Source organism: Cryptomeria japonica, unplaced genomic scaffold, assembly GCF_030272615.1.
Source record: "Cryptomeria japonica unplaced genomic scaffold, Sugi_1.0 HiC_scaffold_1099, whole genome shotgun sequence".
Lineage (NCBI taxonomy): Eukaryota > Viridiplantae > Streptophyta > Pinopsida > Cupressales > Cupressaceae > Cryptomeria > Cryptomeria japonica.
The window spans coordinates 13,164-29,769 of record NW_026729727.1 but is presented as its reverse complement, the minus strand read 5'-3'; the positions used below and the strand labels follow the sequence as shown (position 1 = coordinate 29,769).

At 31.9% G+C, this 16,606-nt stretch overlaps 1 protein-coding gene and 1 pseudogene across 1 annotated transcript; both read right to left on the bottom strand.

Moving 5' to 3' along the window:
* Nucleotides 1-1,035: 1,035 nt before the first annotated feature.
* On the bottom strand, nucleotides 1,036-2,728 carry LOC131079104 (CASP-like protein 5B1). The gene is made up of 4 exons (XM_058016987.2): nucleotides 2,704-2,728; nucleotides 2,548-2,557; nucleotides 1,752-1,884; nucleotides 1,036-1,611 (listed from the first exon to the last, which is right to left on the bottom strand). Exons 1-4 carry the CDS (start codon nucleotides 2,726-2,728, stop codon nucleotides 1,420-1,422), a joined length of 360 nt encoding a protein of 119 aa, XP_057872970.2. The 3' UTR covers nucleotides 1,036-1,419.
* Nucleotides 2,729-13,188: 10,460 nt separating this feature from the next.
* LOC131873151 (probably inactive leucine-rich repeat receptor-like protein kinase At5g48380) lies at nucleotides 13,189-14,026 on the bottom strand (annotated as a pseudogene).
* Between the last annotated feature and the right edge of the window lie 2,580 nt (nucleotides 14,027-16,606).

Here is a 16,606-nt window from a genome sequence, read left to right as displayed (position 1 = left end):
CAATATAGATAAAATAGAACCATAATCCGTAATGATTAAACAGCACCATTTAAATAACATAAAGAGTATTAAACCACACAATTTGAATAACATAAAATGTATCAATTTAATTAAAAATTCAATTACTATCTATTTTAATTCAATTTTAAAATTTTATTATTAACACCAACATCTAATTATAATATTATACTTATGACATATAATTATTCAATCACAGTTATTATAAATAAAATTCATTTATTACAACCAACACATAAAATAGTTAGCAACATATGAAATTAAGATTTTCTAAATTAATTTTTTCAACTACATCAAATTAACATCTAACTAGACTAAACTTAAAACCATAGCATTGTTAAAGACCACCTGTCAACATACATGAAATCAATAAACAACTACCATAACCACAAATGTATCATCACAACGTCTAAATAAGTATTAATGTGTAAAGATACAAAAGGTATGACTGCCCACAGGTGTGTTAGAAAATTTGAACCTTACACTTTCATGTTTTTGTTACTATTTCAACAACATAGACATTGGCTGGCAATTAAATAAGTTTTTCTACTTCATTTTTTTCCTTTTTAAAATGCTGTAAGTTTTCTCATGGTGATACATTTTGTAATCATATGTAAGCTCTTGTGTTTTTGCTTATCTGTAACTGGTTTTATGTTGAGCTGCTACTTTGATGTAAAAAATTTAAATCTTCAATTGCATCTTTAAATCTGCCTTGCAGGCAACCCATTACTCCATCCTCACCAATCTCCCCAGTCTAGTCATTCAAAGAGGCCTTTCTCAAATGAGGATAATTAAATCAGTACCATTTATATGCTAACACGTCAATTTATTAAAATTAGATCATGCTTAAATAACAATATTTTGCATCCTTATGTTAAAAATGAATTTTCATAGGAAAGAATTTCCATTTAACAGAACCAAACAAATGAGGTTCCACAACCAAACTAGGATTTTTGATTGTTAATTAAAGATATTTCTATATCAGCTACTATACACAAATATAAATAAACTGTAATCTTCTGTGAATTGGAATAGACTCCTTTTATAATTTAATATAAGATCAAATACAATTTCAACTTGCCACCTTATAAACTATTCACAATCCAAAGCGTTGCCCCAAAAGCTAATGAGGAGAAAAAATATGAGTACTCAATTTTCAAGTCCTCTTACACAGCTACAAGAAGCAGATGAGACAAACAGTCATAACTGTATAGGTTAAATGGAGAAGGCTTAGTGGTTGAGTAGGATATGCAGACCCTTGAATCAAGCCACTTGAACTTATGACAGAGGTTCTAAGATACATGTTCAAAGCAACAGGTTATCTTAACTTCTTTGATGGAGCTTACTTTACAGTGCCCTTTTTCTTTTACTTCTTGTGGTTCAAATCAATTATAATAAAAGCTATTCAGAAGCTAACAGCCAAAATGTTAAGAGAGATGAAATTCCGACCAATAGCCAACTTAAGAAGGCCATTGCAGCAGAAAGTTGATATCTGTGGCAATGTATTTGATCACAATAGCTTAGATCGTTATCAAAAAGAACAGTCACTCCTGCTGCCGAGCAGGCTGCTGCAAGTGACAATGTTGCAGTGACCTGCCTTCAGAAAAATTTATTGTCATTAACTTCTTCGTAAACTTATATTACAAAGTGCAGAGATAACAAAGACAAGTATCCTCTCATGATAAAAAATTTCTAAAATCATGAACAGAACAGAGAGAAATAGATCTTCATACCCAATCTCCCACCACAAACAAGCTTAGCAATACTGAATTGTTAAGGCCTCTCTTTATGAGTAATGCATATAAATCAAGAATTGCTAGTATAAAGCTCCACAAAAATTGTAAGGCCATTTCAGCAACCAAATAGCTGAAAAAACAACCATCCGATCCAGGTCATGTCTTTTTCCTACATATCACACAGGCAATCAGAAGAGAAAAACTAATCATACACAGCAATTTAATTAGCTTTGCAGGAAGTTGTCTATAAAATTCAATTACTTTATATCTCAAAAGACTAGATTATAATACACATGAAACTGTAGAAACTGAAATTTGGTTGTATGGGTTAGCCGTCAGAGTAATCAGGAAAAAAGAAGTTTGCCCTAAATTGATTACCCCAATAAGTATTTTTATCCGTAACAAATAAAATCAAATATATTTCTAGTATTTTACGTATACTTCTTGGCATTTGCTATCTTAAAGACTTTATAAGTTTGTTTTATTTCATGCTTCATGACAACTTTTGATAATATTAGCGAATTGACAACTTTGATCTTGATACGCCACCCTCTCATAAGCAAAGGCTAAAACTAAGAGATTATTGCTAAGCTAAGACTATCTAAGCAAAACATCTACCTAAAGAGCAAAAACAAAAGTGGGGATCCCCATTTGCAATGGGGTGAAGTGTGAAAACATCACAACACTTGGGAAGAATGTTAAGATAAATTGCCTATCCAGATAACCACGAGCATTTCATGAAGATTGTTTGCATTGTGTTTCAAACCATCAATGAACTCCACAAACATATTACAGTCCAGAAACTGTGCACATAAGAATGTATGTGAACTGTTTGGCAAAAGGCCTTCATAGTTAGACTGGAAATAAATTGCAACAGTTTTGTAGCTACAAAAAGGGTGGCTTCTCACACAAGCTCTATTATTTGTATTGGTGTACCCTATACACGTACAAGTATGATATGGTTCAAGTACCATGCCCGCTTGTACTCAAAATGAGGACAAACCTTTAGCCATGTAACATGCATCTAAATTCAGTAACCTAGTTGTTTGTGTCGTATCCAAGTGAATATTTTTCAAAATGAAAGATCTAATCTGAAAACATAGAAAACCCTACTTTTTTCATTAATATAGTCATGTGTAGACAATTAATACAAACAACATGAACAAGGGCCAAGAGGCTAAGAAGACGCTAAATGGCATGAGCAAGGATAGACAGAAGCTAAGCCTAAGCGGCACAAGCATAGGGATAAGCGAAGGTTGAGCAACACAACTAAAGGAGTGAGCAGACGTGCACTCTTAAGTTTTAACAAATGATTTTATTTTCCCTGTTTCATCTTCTAGATTTCTATGAACACAAAATGTATCTTACCCATCCTCCTTGCTACAAATTTTTTTTTGTGTCTTCCTCCTTGCTCTGATTTTGTATATTGTCTTCCCCATCCTCTCTGCTGCATTTGATATTTTGCTATGTATGATTTGCATTTTATTTTTTGTTGTCATGTTCTCGGCCTGCTTTTACATAAAATGCAATTGATTACTGTTTTTTCATTTTGCATTTCCTCTACAGTATACAACCAATTTAGGTTAACAAAGTTATTAACTTTAAACTTAGTTTAGGTTGTGTGACCCTTATTTTTTAGCACTAAAAATTTTAAACTCCCCTAATCTGAAATTTCATGTTGGCTAATTCAAAACCCATGCCAGGATGCTATTGAATGGTTGTTAAGTATGCTCGTAATAAGAAAGGTGGGTCTGGGATAATAAAAGGAATGCAGAAGCTATGATGAAGATTGCAATGACCACTCCGATATACAAAATCCTTGCACAGGACAAATAAACATTTTGCAGTGTTGGCTGTTGATGCAGTGATGCGGCTTAAGGGCAACACAAAGTTGGAATCAATACAGATTATTAAGGCAGAAGGTGGGCTTGAGGATATATTCAAACTAAGCCTCAATGTTGATCCTATAGAAAAGCTTTTGAAGACCTCTGCTTGTTATTTGTCCACCAGCACTGGTCCTATTGCAAGATTACTCTTCATATCGACGAAAAAAACTGGTCTTCTGCAGTGATCATCCCCTTCGCTGTATAACTTCTGATGGAAGGACTAACTAGAGTGAATACAGGGTGGATATACCTGTTGGAAGATTGGAAAAAATGATTCCATATGAAAATATGGAAAGGCCTGCTGAGAAATATAATATATATACAAGTAGAAACTGCAGATAAACATGAGTTTTGGTTCATGAGATTATCAAACAACTGATATATTTGGGGAAATCTGTCAGAATCCACTAGTTTTGATAAGCAACATATTCCAATTTCCTCAGGAAGTCACGAGCATAAAATGGAATTGTTTAGATCAAGTGTAATGACAGTTGTGTGGTTAATAATAACAGCTACTCTTAAAATTTCACAAGGAATACTGTAAATTATGGTAGCTACTCTAATATATAAAGTGAAGCTCCTAAGGACTTTGACCGAGTTAATTCATGTTATCATTGAAAGGTTCAAAAGGTACATGTTTGAACAGGCTTGCCAAGCTATCACAGAAGATGTGAGGGATCAAACCACTTTATGTAGCCAAACAACAAATGAGCAGTTGTGGGTGGACGAGTATGCTCCAAAGTCGTTTACTGAACTTTAGAGCGATAAGCAGACAAATAGAGAGGTCTTACAATGGCTGAGGCACAATGTGATCATTGTGCAATTGGCTATAAGAATACTCTGAGCTCAGGAGAGGTCCTATCTGCTTTTAAAAGACATTATTTCTTTCTCAAAGTAATAAATCCTTTCGCAGCAAAAGCTTTTCACATAAGGACAGTGGGGAAATTCAAACAAGTAACACAAAAGATGGTGTTCAGCATATTCTAGTTCGAGCCCCACAAGCTCCAATATTCCCTTGGGTCCAACATATTCCTTTTTGGGTCTACATTGCTCTGCAATACCATATATCTTTGTAATATTTTGAGAACTTGTTTTTTATTTGGTCTAACATTTATATGTAATATTTCAGGTGCTATTGTTTTGTTGTGGCACAGTTATGGGTCTGGTAATATTGTACCCTCCTTACTGGCATAGTGCAGCATGAAGGTTTTGATCTGGTCCCCTCTAGAATCATCAATAATTTATTAGATTTGATCAATTACGTATATTCCTTGATGTATGGAGAAGCTCTTTTATGCTTTGGCCGACTTCTCTGGTATGATAAGATTTGTTGAGCAGTAGCGTGTAAAGGCTTTTGGGCTAACCTTTACTTCAGTCAAGCCGACTTCATGAAGACATAGTTTGATATATATAAATTTTCTTTGCGAAGGATGTACACATGATCTTTTGATCACTATATGTGATCTACAATGAATGTGAAAGTGATTATGTACAACAAATGTGAAAGTGATTATGTACACTGAATGTTAATATGAAAGTGATTATGCACCTCATTGGAACTGTAACTCATGCATATGATAGATGCAATATTAACAGTTCATTTTTTTTAATATTGGCTGCAAACCATCCTCCGGTAGTGAGTCGTTATCCTCTGGGCAATGAGCCTATCTGATAGTGAGCAACCTTGTATTGTTGTAACTAGTTACATAATATTAGGAGCTAATCCTCTTAGTGGTTTTTCCCGTCTTGGGTTTTCCACGTATAAATTATGGTGTTATGTAGTGTATTGTGTTCTTGCTTATAGTTTATTTTAATTTTGCAATTTAGTTATGTTATGTGGATGGTTGATTAAAAGTTTTAATAAGTTCAAGGGAATACAGATTCGCCCCTCCGCTCTTAGTATTCTGGATGTTCAATAGTGTTATTTTTAGAATTAGTCATATTTGACCTAAAAATGTGAAGCACTTAGATATTGAATCTTGAAAAAAGTTAGCAATATGAAATGACCTTGGAGTCTAGTTTCCAAATATGTAATTTATTTTAATACCTAGATGATAGAAATTCGCATTCAAAAGCGATTTCTAAAAACCATTGTTTAGAAATTGTCTATTTCAAGACCATACCATACACGTGTACAACCACTAGATATTTGACCGAAATAAAAGTTTTTCTTAACCCTCTTGGAAAAAGATTTGTAAGTCACTGAAGATTGGTGAGGATATTTTTTAAAACATTTTGTTGAATATATATTTTTTTTATTGGCCCTAATTGTTGTTTTAAAAACCCCTCATGTCTGACCATTCTAAAGAGAATTTTGTGTAGATTGGTGCCATATATTTTTTTTCAAAAAAAAATTAAAAAGTTATTAAATAAATAAGTAAACCTGATATTTCAAGTTTTTGGACTAGTTTCATTACAAATTAATTGAAAAATAGAAAAAATAATCAAATCCTTAAAAAATTACATATTTGAATCCTAGTACACAATGTAATCTATAGTGGTTATTAATTTCGTACAAAAATCTTTTAAAAAGGGCATTAGACATATTCCAGAAGTTTATAATTTTTTATGTCATTGATCCAACCTTGTACTTGCAAGTCTAAGGCTAAGGGTTGATCTTTCCATGACTATCCTGATCTGAAACCCAATGTACAGGGTGAACTTAGTTTTCAAATTTTAAATAACAGGGACTCAATCTAGAGTAGGTCCCTATTATTTAAATGTAATGGGTGGCCCATTATTAAAAGTGTGAAAATGAGTTTATAGGAACTTTAAAAAAAAAATTACAAAATAGGGCCCATTATTTTTTTAAAAATATACTTTAAAAAATAGGGCCCCATTTTGTGAATTTCTAGAAAACGAGTCTCCCTTTCTAGCGACATTTTTCCTCATGAGAAAACTTTCTTTGAATTGGTACTCATCTTCTTGAACTTTCCTAGGAACTTTTGTAACAACCTGACTTGTTCTCTTTATTATAAATTTTTTTTTGTTTATTTTATCTTTCAAAACTTGACAGAAGTTGTAAAAGGGGTTTCTTGTTTTTTTGAAGTGTTTGTATTACCAAAAGAAGCACAACAATAAACTATTCAGAAGTGATTGCAATACTCATAAATTCAATGGGCTAAAAATTCTAGATATATTTGTAAATCTAAATATTTAGTTTCTCTCTAAAATAAAGACAACCCAGTTCATTAAATATCATCTAATATCAAAATCACACATACCCACAAAATGTGACTTTTTTTTTTCTAGAACTGCCCACAAAAACATCCAAATGGCACTCTAAATTGGATGCATCTAGAAATGCATAAGTCTGATTTTAAACTAAAATCAGCCAAAATATACCAAATCACTATAGCAGCGTGTACTATAGAAAAACTACTATAATAGCGGTAATATAGCACAACATTGTAGCAAACTCTAAAATCTTCCATTTTCCTTCTTTTGTTGTCATAAATATCCTCAAATCTGCTCTAACAAACTTATCTAAATCTACCCTAAGCACTCGGTGGATCAAACTGTATATATCAAACCAATAATGAAGCCCCGTTGTGTTTCCTGGATGAAATCACCAAAAAATCCTCCAAACTATGTCTCTCAATAGCATAGAGAATGTCACTTATGAGGGATTTCACCCTCACAAACCCTTGAAAGAACTCTCTTGTAGGCAAACTTCTGAAATCTACAATTAAACATGCCAAATGAACTTCACTAGTTTGCTTTAATAACAATCTCAAGGGGCCTCACTCTTTCCATCAGTCAATGTGGGATAAATAAAGTCACTTTTTAGTTTTCCTAATGTGGTGTACAAAATAATAAAGGCCTCATTCAGTTCTTTTAAAATAAATCATCTTTACTTTATATCTAGCCCTTTAATAATAAATAACAATAAAGTTAAATCTTTTAATTTAACTTTATTAAATTACAACTTTATCATTATTTTATTTAAACCCACTGAGCTATATGAAATTGAGTTGCTCATCAAAACTAAATCCATCAACTATCCTCAAAATCGTTAGCCTACTAAATGACTCTATTGGTGCCCATAATTGACTTACTATAAATAGATAGTATGCAGAAACTACACCAAATCACCTCGAAATTGCCTAAAACTAAAACTATCTAAGAACAAATGTCCCCAAGATCCCTTAGATGTCCTGGTTAGCCTATAGGACCATATAAAAATGGGCTAATGACAAAATTTATCAAATATGCTAGAAAGGGGACCTTACAACTTTCCATTGGAGAGAATGGATTATCAAGGGACTTACTACCCCAATTGAGAAATAGAATACATACACAACAAATCTATTCCACAATCTAGCATATATCATGTGCAAACACTTATCTCTTTGGTAACATCTCTTCCAACATAATTGACAACCTCATAAATTCACAAGTCGTAATCCCACAATAATCATTTATACCAATTTCATTTCAAACAAGAGTATCACCACTTATCTCTCAAAATATGCAAGTAATCTCAACAAGGTTTCCCTCATCCAACTCAAAACCACAATACATGCCTAGGCTTACAATCTATAGGGTGGAATCTGACAAAGAAGTAATATTAAAACACTATCTCAAACCTTCACAAGCTTATAAAAAATTATATTTCTAAAATGAAAGTAAAATATTCCAATCCCCACATCTTTCCTTTAGAGAAACACAAAATGCAAAAAGAGAAAAAAAATCATCTCAAATACAATTAAACCATCCAACATCCAATTACTCTTTCAATCTCAATAAACATGCACCATTTCACAAAATAAAACAATGAAATATACACAAGCCTACTTCCTAACTCTAACTTGTGCAAATGGTGGAAAAAGCTCCATTCCTTCCAAGAAATCTCAAGTACCTTCACAATTCTCTCTTAAAATCACACTCTCTCCCAATTGTCAAATTCAAATTTTACAAATGAAGATATACTAGCATACTTGTATATTTAAAAAATAATGTAAAATACGCCAAAAGAAATCTTATAATGCAAGAGCATCATCTATAAAAATTAATTGATTTCTTAAAATCAATTAATTATATATTTGATATGTAATAATGTAATTTTTATTAAAATTAAAAATTAAAATAAATTAAACTTATAAGTGTTTTTTAGATTGAAAAATATAATCCCTTCTATATTATTTTCATTGCACCTTGAAAAAAAATAAACAATTGTACTAACTCAGATAACATAAAAATTAAATTTAGAGATTAGAAATTTAAAATTAGAAAACTCTTAATTAAACATTAGATTAAATTTTGTTATAAACGTTGATAAAAAGTTTACAATTTAAAATTTTTTAATTAAAATAATCTAATATTAATATTAAATGCATATAAGTTTAAAATTCTTAAGTTCTATAGAACACAAAAAATTTGAAGGACAAGGTGATAAAATTAAAAATTAATTAATAGAGGGTATTAAGTTTGTACTAAGTTTTGGAAGTGACTATGCTGCCACATAAAAACCAAGTTATGTAAGGGACACAAGTGATGAGGTAATGGAACACATGGAAGGGTTTACCCTCTGGGATGTCTTTAAGTGCTACGCTTCTTTGGAGGCCTTAAAATCGAGGCTTCTGCAATAGCTCTTGCTCACGAACATATTTTCTCCAAACATGGAGCTCATATTTACTTTTGCTCACAGGTTTCTGCAAACTGCAACCTCTCTATGCTAGCGGATTTGAAAAGGGATCCAACAGCCAAAAATTGAAACATATAATGAAAATCATAGAGATTAAATAGTTGAGATCATCTATTAACTAGCACCTACACTGTTAATTGAATAGTGAGATATAATTTTGGAAATATATTGGAAGGCAGAAAAATCGTAAGAAATGAAATTTGCTTTTGTTACGAGTAGCTATTTACAATGTAAGTAAATTGATTTTGAAATGTGAAAAAAAAATAAAAATAAACAAATTCAAGTTAATTTGAACTCAACATTTTATTATAACCAATGAAAATGGTTAACTCAAAAATTGATTACATTGAATACAAATTTTGTTAACTTAAAGATTGATTATATTGAATACAGATTTTGTATATATAATTTCAAGAATATGTAGTCTTATTCATTTATTTCTAGGCAACCCTTATGTACCATATTCAAGAATATGATTTTTTTAAATTAATAGATGACATTTCCTATAGTCATTTTGTCAAATAGTTTGTATGCATTTTCCATGCTAATACATATTGAATCTATGTCTACTGTACACCTCGTACAGCTGAACAACATCTACCGACGGGTGTTCACCCACCGTACGACCACTACGTACACCCCGTATGGCCGAACAACGTCTACCGTACACTCACCCAATACTCATCGTACACCCCGTATGGCCGAACAACATCTACCGTACACTCACCCAATACTCATCGTACACCCTGTATGGCCGAACAACATCTACCGTACACTCACCCAATACTCACCGTATGGTCAAGGAGGGTATACCGTACGGACATCAAGGGAGAGAACAATACGGTCATCACCATACATGGAGGAGTATGAATATCACAAGGAGAACATGTACGATCATCATCGTACGAGGAGTAGCGTCTGAAGGCATCGTACGACGTAGGGAACATTACATTTAGTGCATCCAAAAACACAAAGATATGAGATAGAAGGCTCTATCCCTGTCCACACTTCTTTTGGAGTGATGCCATCAAGGGCTTTGGTTGGTGCACAATTCAAAACATAAACTATTGTGTGAACAGCTTCAGCCCAATATGCATGCTCTAGTTGAGAATATTTCACCATACTTCGAACCATCTCCACGATGATTCGATTTCTTCATTCAATAACTCTATTTTTCTGAGATGTGTATGCTACTATGAGGTGACTTCGAATTCCATTTTCTTTTAGATACATGGAGAGTTCTATGCTGGTGTATTCCCCCCTCGATCTAAGTGGAGGGTAAGAGTATTATGATTCGTATCTTTCTCCACCTGACTGTGAAACTCTTTAAAATATGAAATAACTTCATCTTTATGATGCAAGAAATATGCCCACATTTTCCTTGTATGATCATCAACAAAAAACTTAAAGTACCTATATCCTTTATGAGTAGGTGTCATAGGACTGCACAGATCGGTATGTACCAGTTGCAAAGTTTGGCTAGCACAATGCGCACTTGAGTATAAAGGTGCTCTATGTTGTTTTCCAACAACACAACTAGAACAAACTACACTCATCTTCTCAAGTGAGGGAAGCCCTTTGACCATGCTTTTCTGATTGAGTTTTAGCAAATAACTAGTGCCAAAGCAAAGAAAGATCATTTTCCTGAGTCACTAAGGCTTGATTATTAGTAGTTGTATGAAGCTTTAGCATTTTGCCAATCTCAGTAGCACTGGCAACAATCTTGTCATTTTTAGACTTTTCTTTGATAAGACAAATCTTTTTATCATGATTGCTATCAAACTCAATCCTAAGGTTGTGGTCAAAAAGTTGATTAATAGATAGGATATTTTTGGTAAGTCCTGGCACATACAAACCATTGGTAATCATGCAATGATTAATGCCAAACTTCAATGAGATGTCACTGATACCTTTGATTTCATGGGTGGTATCATCTCCATGAGTGACTATACCATAATGGGGTTTCAATGTGAGAAACTACTCCATTTGTCCCCACACAATAGCTAAGAATTGGGGAGAATGAATTTTGGAGAACTCCCTGTCATTGTGTTAGAGAAGGAAGAAAAATAACACCTTCTTTAAAGAGCTGAGAGTTACATAATTTGTTTCAGAACATAAGCTTCCAATTTTTAATTATTTTTTTTAAACTCTGCTTAATGTGAATTATAAATTCACACTAATGATAGTGTAATAAACTCTACCTAGAGATCTTCTTGGCTTGGTATATCTCATAAAGAGAGCTATACAATTACAGAAATAAATAAAAGAAAAATATCACCAGCCTGTGAAACTCTTCTTGCATGGCACCTTGATATCGCTCTGCCTCTTTCCATGGTCCTTGACTTTTCAATGTGCTGGCCAAATTGGTTTAGAAAATCCGATGAACATCGCTTTTTGATCTAACTGCGACACAGAAAATGAAAAAGCCAACAATTTCAATACACCCAGAGCTAGATGTTTTCGCATGAGTTCGCAGGCAAAGCAGCGACAAGAGCATAGGTTGTCTTATCAATAATTATGGCACCAGGAGGCTGTAAAGTTCACCACCGATCTTTACCTTCAAGCTCGTGAAATTGATTTCAATCATTCTTTCTTTCAGAGATGATGCACATCACATGTAGATATTTAACCATTGCTTAGAATAGAAATCTTGATTATAGGAAATCACAAGACTGGAGATTTCTATCGGCATTTGCATTCGTTGATAATGAAATCCATTCAAGCGGTAGTAACTGGATCTCGTACACCAACGCCGCTTACTCCGAAGGAGATCATAGCAAATAACAACACTGCCTCCGATTAGCTTGGAGAAAACTCCAGTGAATCAGCGTGGCTCTGATACCATATTGACAAATTAAGACCCAAAAGATGCCATCATATTACATTATGAAAGATATTTATACAGGAGAATGATTGCAACAGTGTGCTTAATCTGGCACTCACAGGGTTTAACAAAATAACAGATACTTACCTAAATAGACTAACAGCCCATAACAAATTACAAACAAATAAACAAACCATACGAGAATGATGTAATACCCAACATGTCTTCAAAACACACCTTAACAAAAGTCTGAAGGAAAATTAATTTATTGATATATGTTTAGAATATTAGTAATGGATATGTCTAGAATATTAGTAATGGATGAAAAGTGTGCTCATTTGTAGCTCAAATTAGTAGTTAGAAAATATCATTTGATCAAATCCTTCTAATTTGATGTAACTTTATATGTTTAAGATAAATTGACATAATTGCTATTTTGAGGATAAATCTATAAAAAATATATCATTTTGTGTTTTTTTTCTATTTGATAAATCAATGTATACTTACAATCAATTAAAAAAAAAAGGTTTGGATGAGAGGATTCTTACATCGTATTAGTCATTTTGAACTTCTTTTTTCAAATCTGCTATAGCTTTTGGCAAAATTTGTTTATCATGAGTAAAAGTTGTTAGCTGACAAATCAGTTGCAATTTCCAAAGAAGCTTTTTGTTTTTAAAAACAGATGTAGAGCAAAAATTTCGCAATCATAAATGATAAAATATAAAGCAGAACTGAATACAACTATTTTCTCACCTTGGATCTATTGCCCAACAAAATTTACCTAGAAATAATTTAGAATATATAAGTTATATTAATCTGCCAATGAATCCTCTGGCATGTTTCAAGAAGTTATCCATGTTCTCCTGCAGAGATGAGAGCACTTGCATGATGGTAGATGATAAGTCTTCAAGATTAATTTGGTTAGCAGACTTTTTGAAGGAGGTAGCAGACTATCAATCCATAATTATATTCACGCCGTAGCTCAGCTCCCACAAAAATGTTACAGTTAAGAATCTGAGTTATCTTTGCCATTTGCCAAAGACTTTCCTGAGGCGTACCCATAGCTATAGCCAAAGTTCACTTTGGTTGTATTGCCACTATAAGCTCATTTGAGTAATCACACTCAGCAGCATCTGATACAATAGGCATATCATCATGCTGATCTGAAAAGTTGTAATTCTCACCAATAGCTCTTAGCAGATGGTGAACCTCGTGCATAGAAGGCCTCTCCTTGTCTGGAGAAAGAACACAGTTAGTAGCCACTTCCAGAACTTTTGTACAGGCTCTGCATCATATTCCCTGCCAACCAAATCTTTGTCGATGGTTTCCTGAGCATTACCATGTTTTGAAAGCTTGCTGATCCAATCTACTAAATTACCCTTGAAACTTTCATGTACATTTTCAACTTCAACAGGTTTCTGTCCAGAAACCAACTCTAGAAGAACAACCCCAAAATTAAAGACATTCCCCTTCAAAGTGGCAACCAAGGTTCACATGTATTCTGGTGCTACATAACCCAAAACGCCAAAATCACCATTGACAAATGTGCTAAGATGGGTATCTAAAGGATTCACCAACCGAGCAAGCCCGAACTCTGCTATCCTCGGTTCATAATATTCATTCAATAATATGCATTTAGAACTTACATTGCTATGGATAACCCTAGGGTTGCAGATATGGTGAAGCCAAGCCAATCCTCTAGCTGCAGCAATTGCTATTTTTAACCTTTTTGGCCAATCTATACTATTACCATCTGACTCGACAACATGAAGTTTTTCATACAAGGTTCCATTAGGCATGTGCATGTAAACTAGAAGCTTCTCTCCTTTTGCAACACAGTAGCCAAAAAGTGGAACCAAATTTCTGCAACGCATTTGCCTAGAGTAATCATTTCAGACTTGAATTTCTTGTCAGTCTGTGCTTGTTAGTCTGTGCAAATGGTTTCATCCTTTTGAATGCTAAACAATTATGTTTACTTTTTATTGTCTTATTTAATTAAATTTATATTAAAAAATTAATATTTAATATATTTAAATTGAGTACTAATTTAATTTACTTAATAATCATATGTTTTATATATATATATATATATATAATTAATGCTTTTAAAAATAAAGTTTAGTGTTTTTTATATTGCTTTCAAAAATTTAAATATTGCTTTTATATTGTTTTTTATATTTATATATATTTAATTATAATTAATGCTTTTAAAAATAAAGTTTAGTGTTTTTATATTGCTTTCAAAAATTTAAATATTAAATGAAACAAGAATTGAGTATTTTTTAGTTTTTATTTTTAGAGAAAAATAAAAATATTATATAGTTATTTTAATATTTTTTAAACTAAAATTTAATGATACTTTTATTTTATTTCTTTGAAATATATTTTTTTAATGGTAAGAATAAAAACTTATTATTTAAATAAAATATATTATTGATTTTTATTTTTATTTTTAAATAGAAATTCTTATTTTGTTGGTTTCACATGTTTCTTATAGTTTTTATTTTATAAATATGTCATCATTTTGTAATGATTTCAAATCTATTTAAAAATGTTAAACTATTTTGATAATTTTGTGCATCTACAATTATATTACTTATATTTTAAAAAAATTAAATTTATATAAAAGGAATTTAAAGTTAAAAAAATTCAATTTTTTTACCATCACCAAACTTCATCCAAATTTTAACTAGAACTCAAACCTCGTGACTTGGTTATTAGAGTAAGAAGGCCTGAAGTTGTAAGAAATGACTAAACAGAAGATACAAAGAAAGTGCACAAACACATGAGCTAAACCTAGTAAGGTTCCCTAAGACATGAAATATGGTACAAGTGTAAATAGCCCTATGAGGGAAGGAACCTTCGACAAAGAATGAAGCTAAGAAGATGAAACAAAATACCAAGGAAGTAGACCAACTACATAACATATTTGCATCAAGGTCATTGTCTACACTAAAAGAAGGGTCAATCCACAATGAGAGAATACTTATAGGGGAATGGCACGGTTGAATGAAATCTAGACTAACCAAGAAGTTAATGACAAAAGTAAACAAGAAAATTTTATTTCTAAATTCAAAAATTCAAAAATTCATAAGTACAACTTGTGCAAATATTTTTAGAAATCTAGACCTTTGAGGAAGCTAAGTACTTCCCCAAGAGTCTCATAACATCCAAGGCTAGGGAGTATGGAGCTTTGGAGTTTTATAATATTCTCAACAATTTTTAATACATTTACTATTTTATTATCAAGATATTGTGAGGTCGAGGTGAGAACATACAATGGATGAATTATATATATAAATATGATTCTTCAAAAATGTAACAATGATTTACAAAAAATAATATAAATGTGCTAATTAAGCTTTTTCCACAATAAAAAACTAATTCATTGTTCACAAAATATAAAGAGTTTTTGTCCATTGACCTCCAAAATTCAAGAGTTTTTGTCCTTGAATCCTATTGATAGATGTCTCAAAGTCAACAAACTCAACATATACAACCATCAAGTCTCATTTTCTCACTCAAAGATAACAACTAAATTATAAATGAGATAATTTCCTAAAATTATCCCCACTATCATACAACTAGTTAATTTATTTTCATAGAATCTATCATAAAGAAGCTACCAAGTGTATAAGGTTACAACTACCTTTCACGGAAACACACAACCCCATATTATTTATTATTATTTTATCTGTTTCTACTAAATCATTCTCTCTTATTAAAATATATTTATTTTTTTTATAAGGAAAACGAGGATTGGACCCCCATAAGCTAATTAATCAAAAAGGGGCATTAAAAGTCTAACCCTTCCTAAAAATGCTTGTTAGTTGGGTACTCAAGGCTTCTTGGTCTCTCCCTTGTAACGTATTTTGTAAGTAGGTTCTTCTAATGAACCAATTATTTTGTGATTTTTATCGTAATGTCCCTTTTGTTGGCCTTCATGAGTGCGAAGGAGACAATTTAATTCATAAAATAAAGATATCTTAAAATTGATATTTTTAAGCAATTTGCTTTTGATTAATTATTATCATGAATATTTGATGACTTTATTTGAGGATCAAAAGTAAAATAATTTTTGTTAGAGGGTAGAATTATTAATCATTATTTATAAATGACCTTTTTACAAAATTTGAGTAATAATTATTTAAAAATGGATGAAGAAAAAAAAATGATGAAAATAGTCATTTCGCATTTTGAGCTTTCTATATTTTATTGAAACCCCAACTATGGAGTTGAACAAATTTCTATGATTGTAGGATAAAAACATAAAATATGATTCAATCAAAGTCACAAAATGTGAAAAATGCAGAATTTGTCTACAATTTTTTGGTCTTTAGTGTGCGCATTCAGAAAAAATAGATCTATAGTAATTCAATTTGTCTTTTCACTTGAAATATTATAGGTTCAATATGTATACTCATAGGTATTCCACTTCACAGATTAAATTAGTCTTTTCATTTCAGAGATTATAGGTATTTCCTAGTCTGACGTC

Coding starts and splice junctions, on each gene's coding strand:
- LOC131079104 (XM_058016987.2), bottom strand. CDS start 2,728: ATGGTACTTGAACCATATCATACTT. Junction 1,612..1,751: donor TGTTTGTGGTGGGAGATTGG/GTATGAAGATCT, acceptor TTCTGAAGGCAG/GTCACTGCAACATTGTCACT.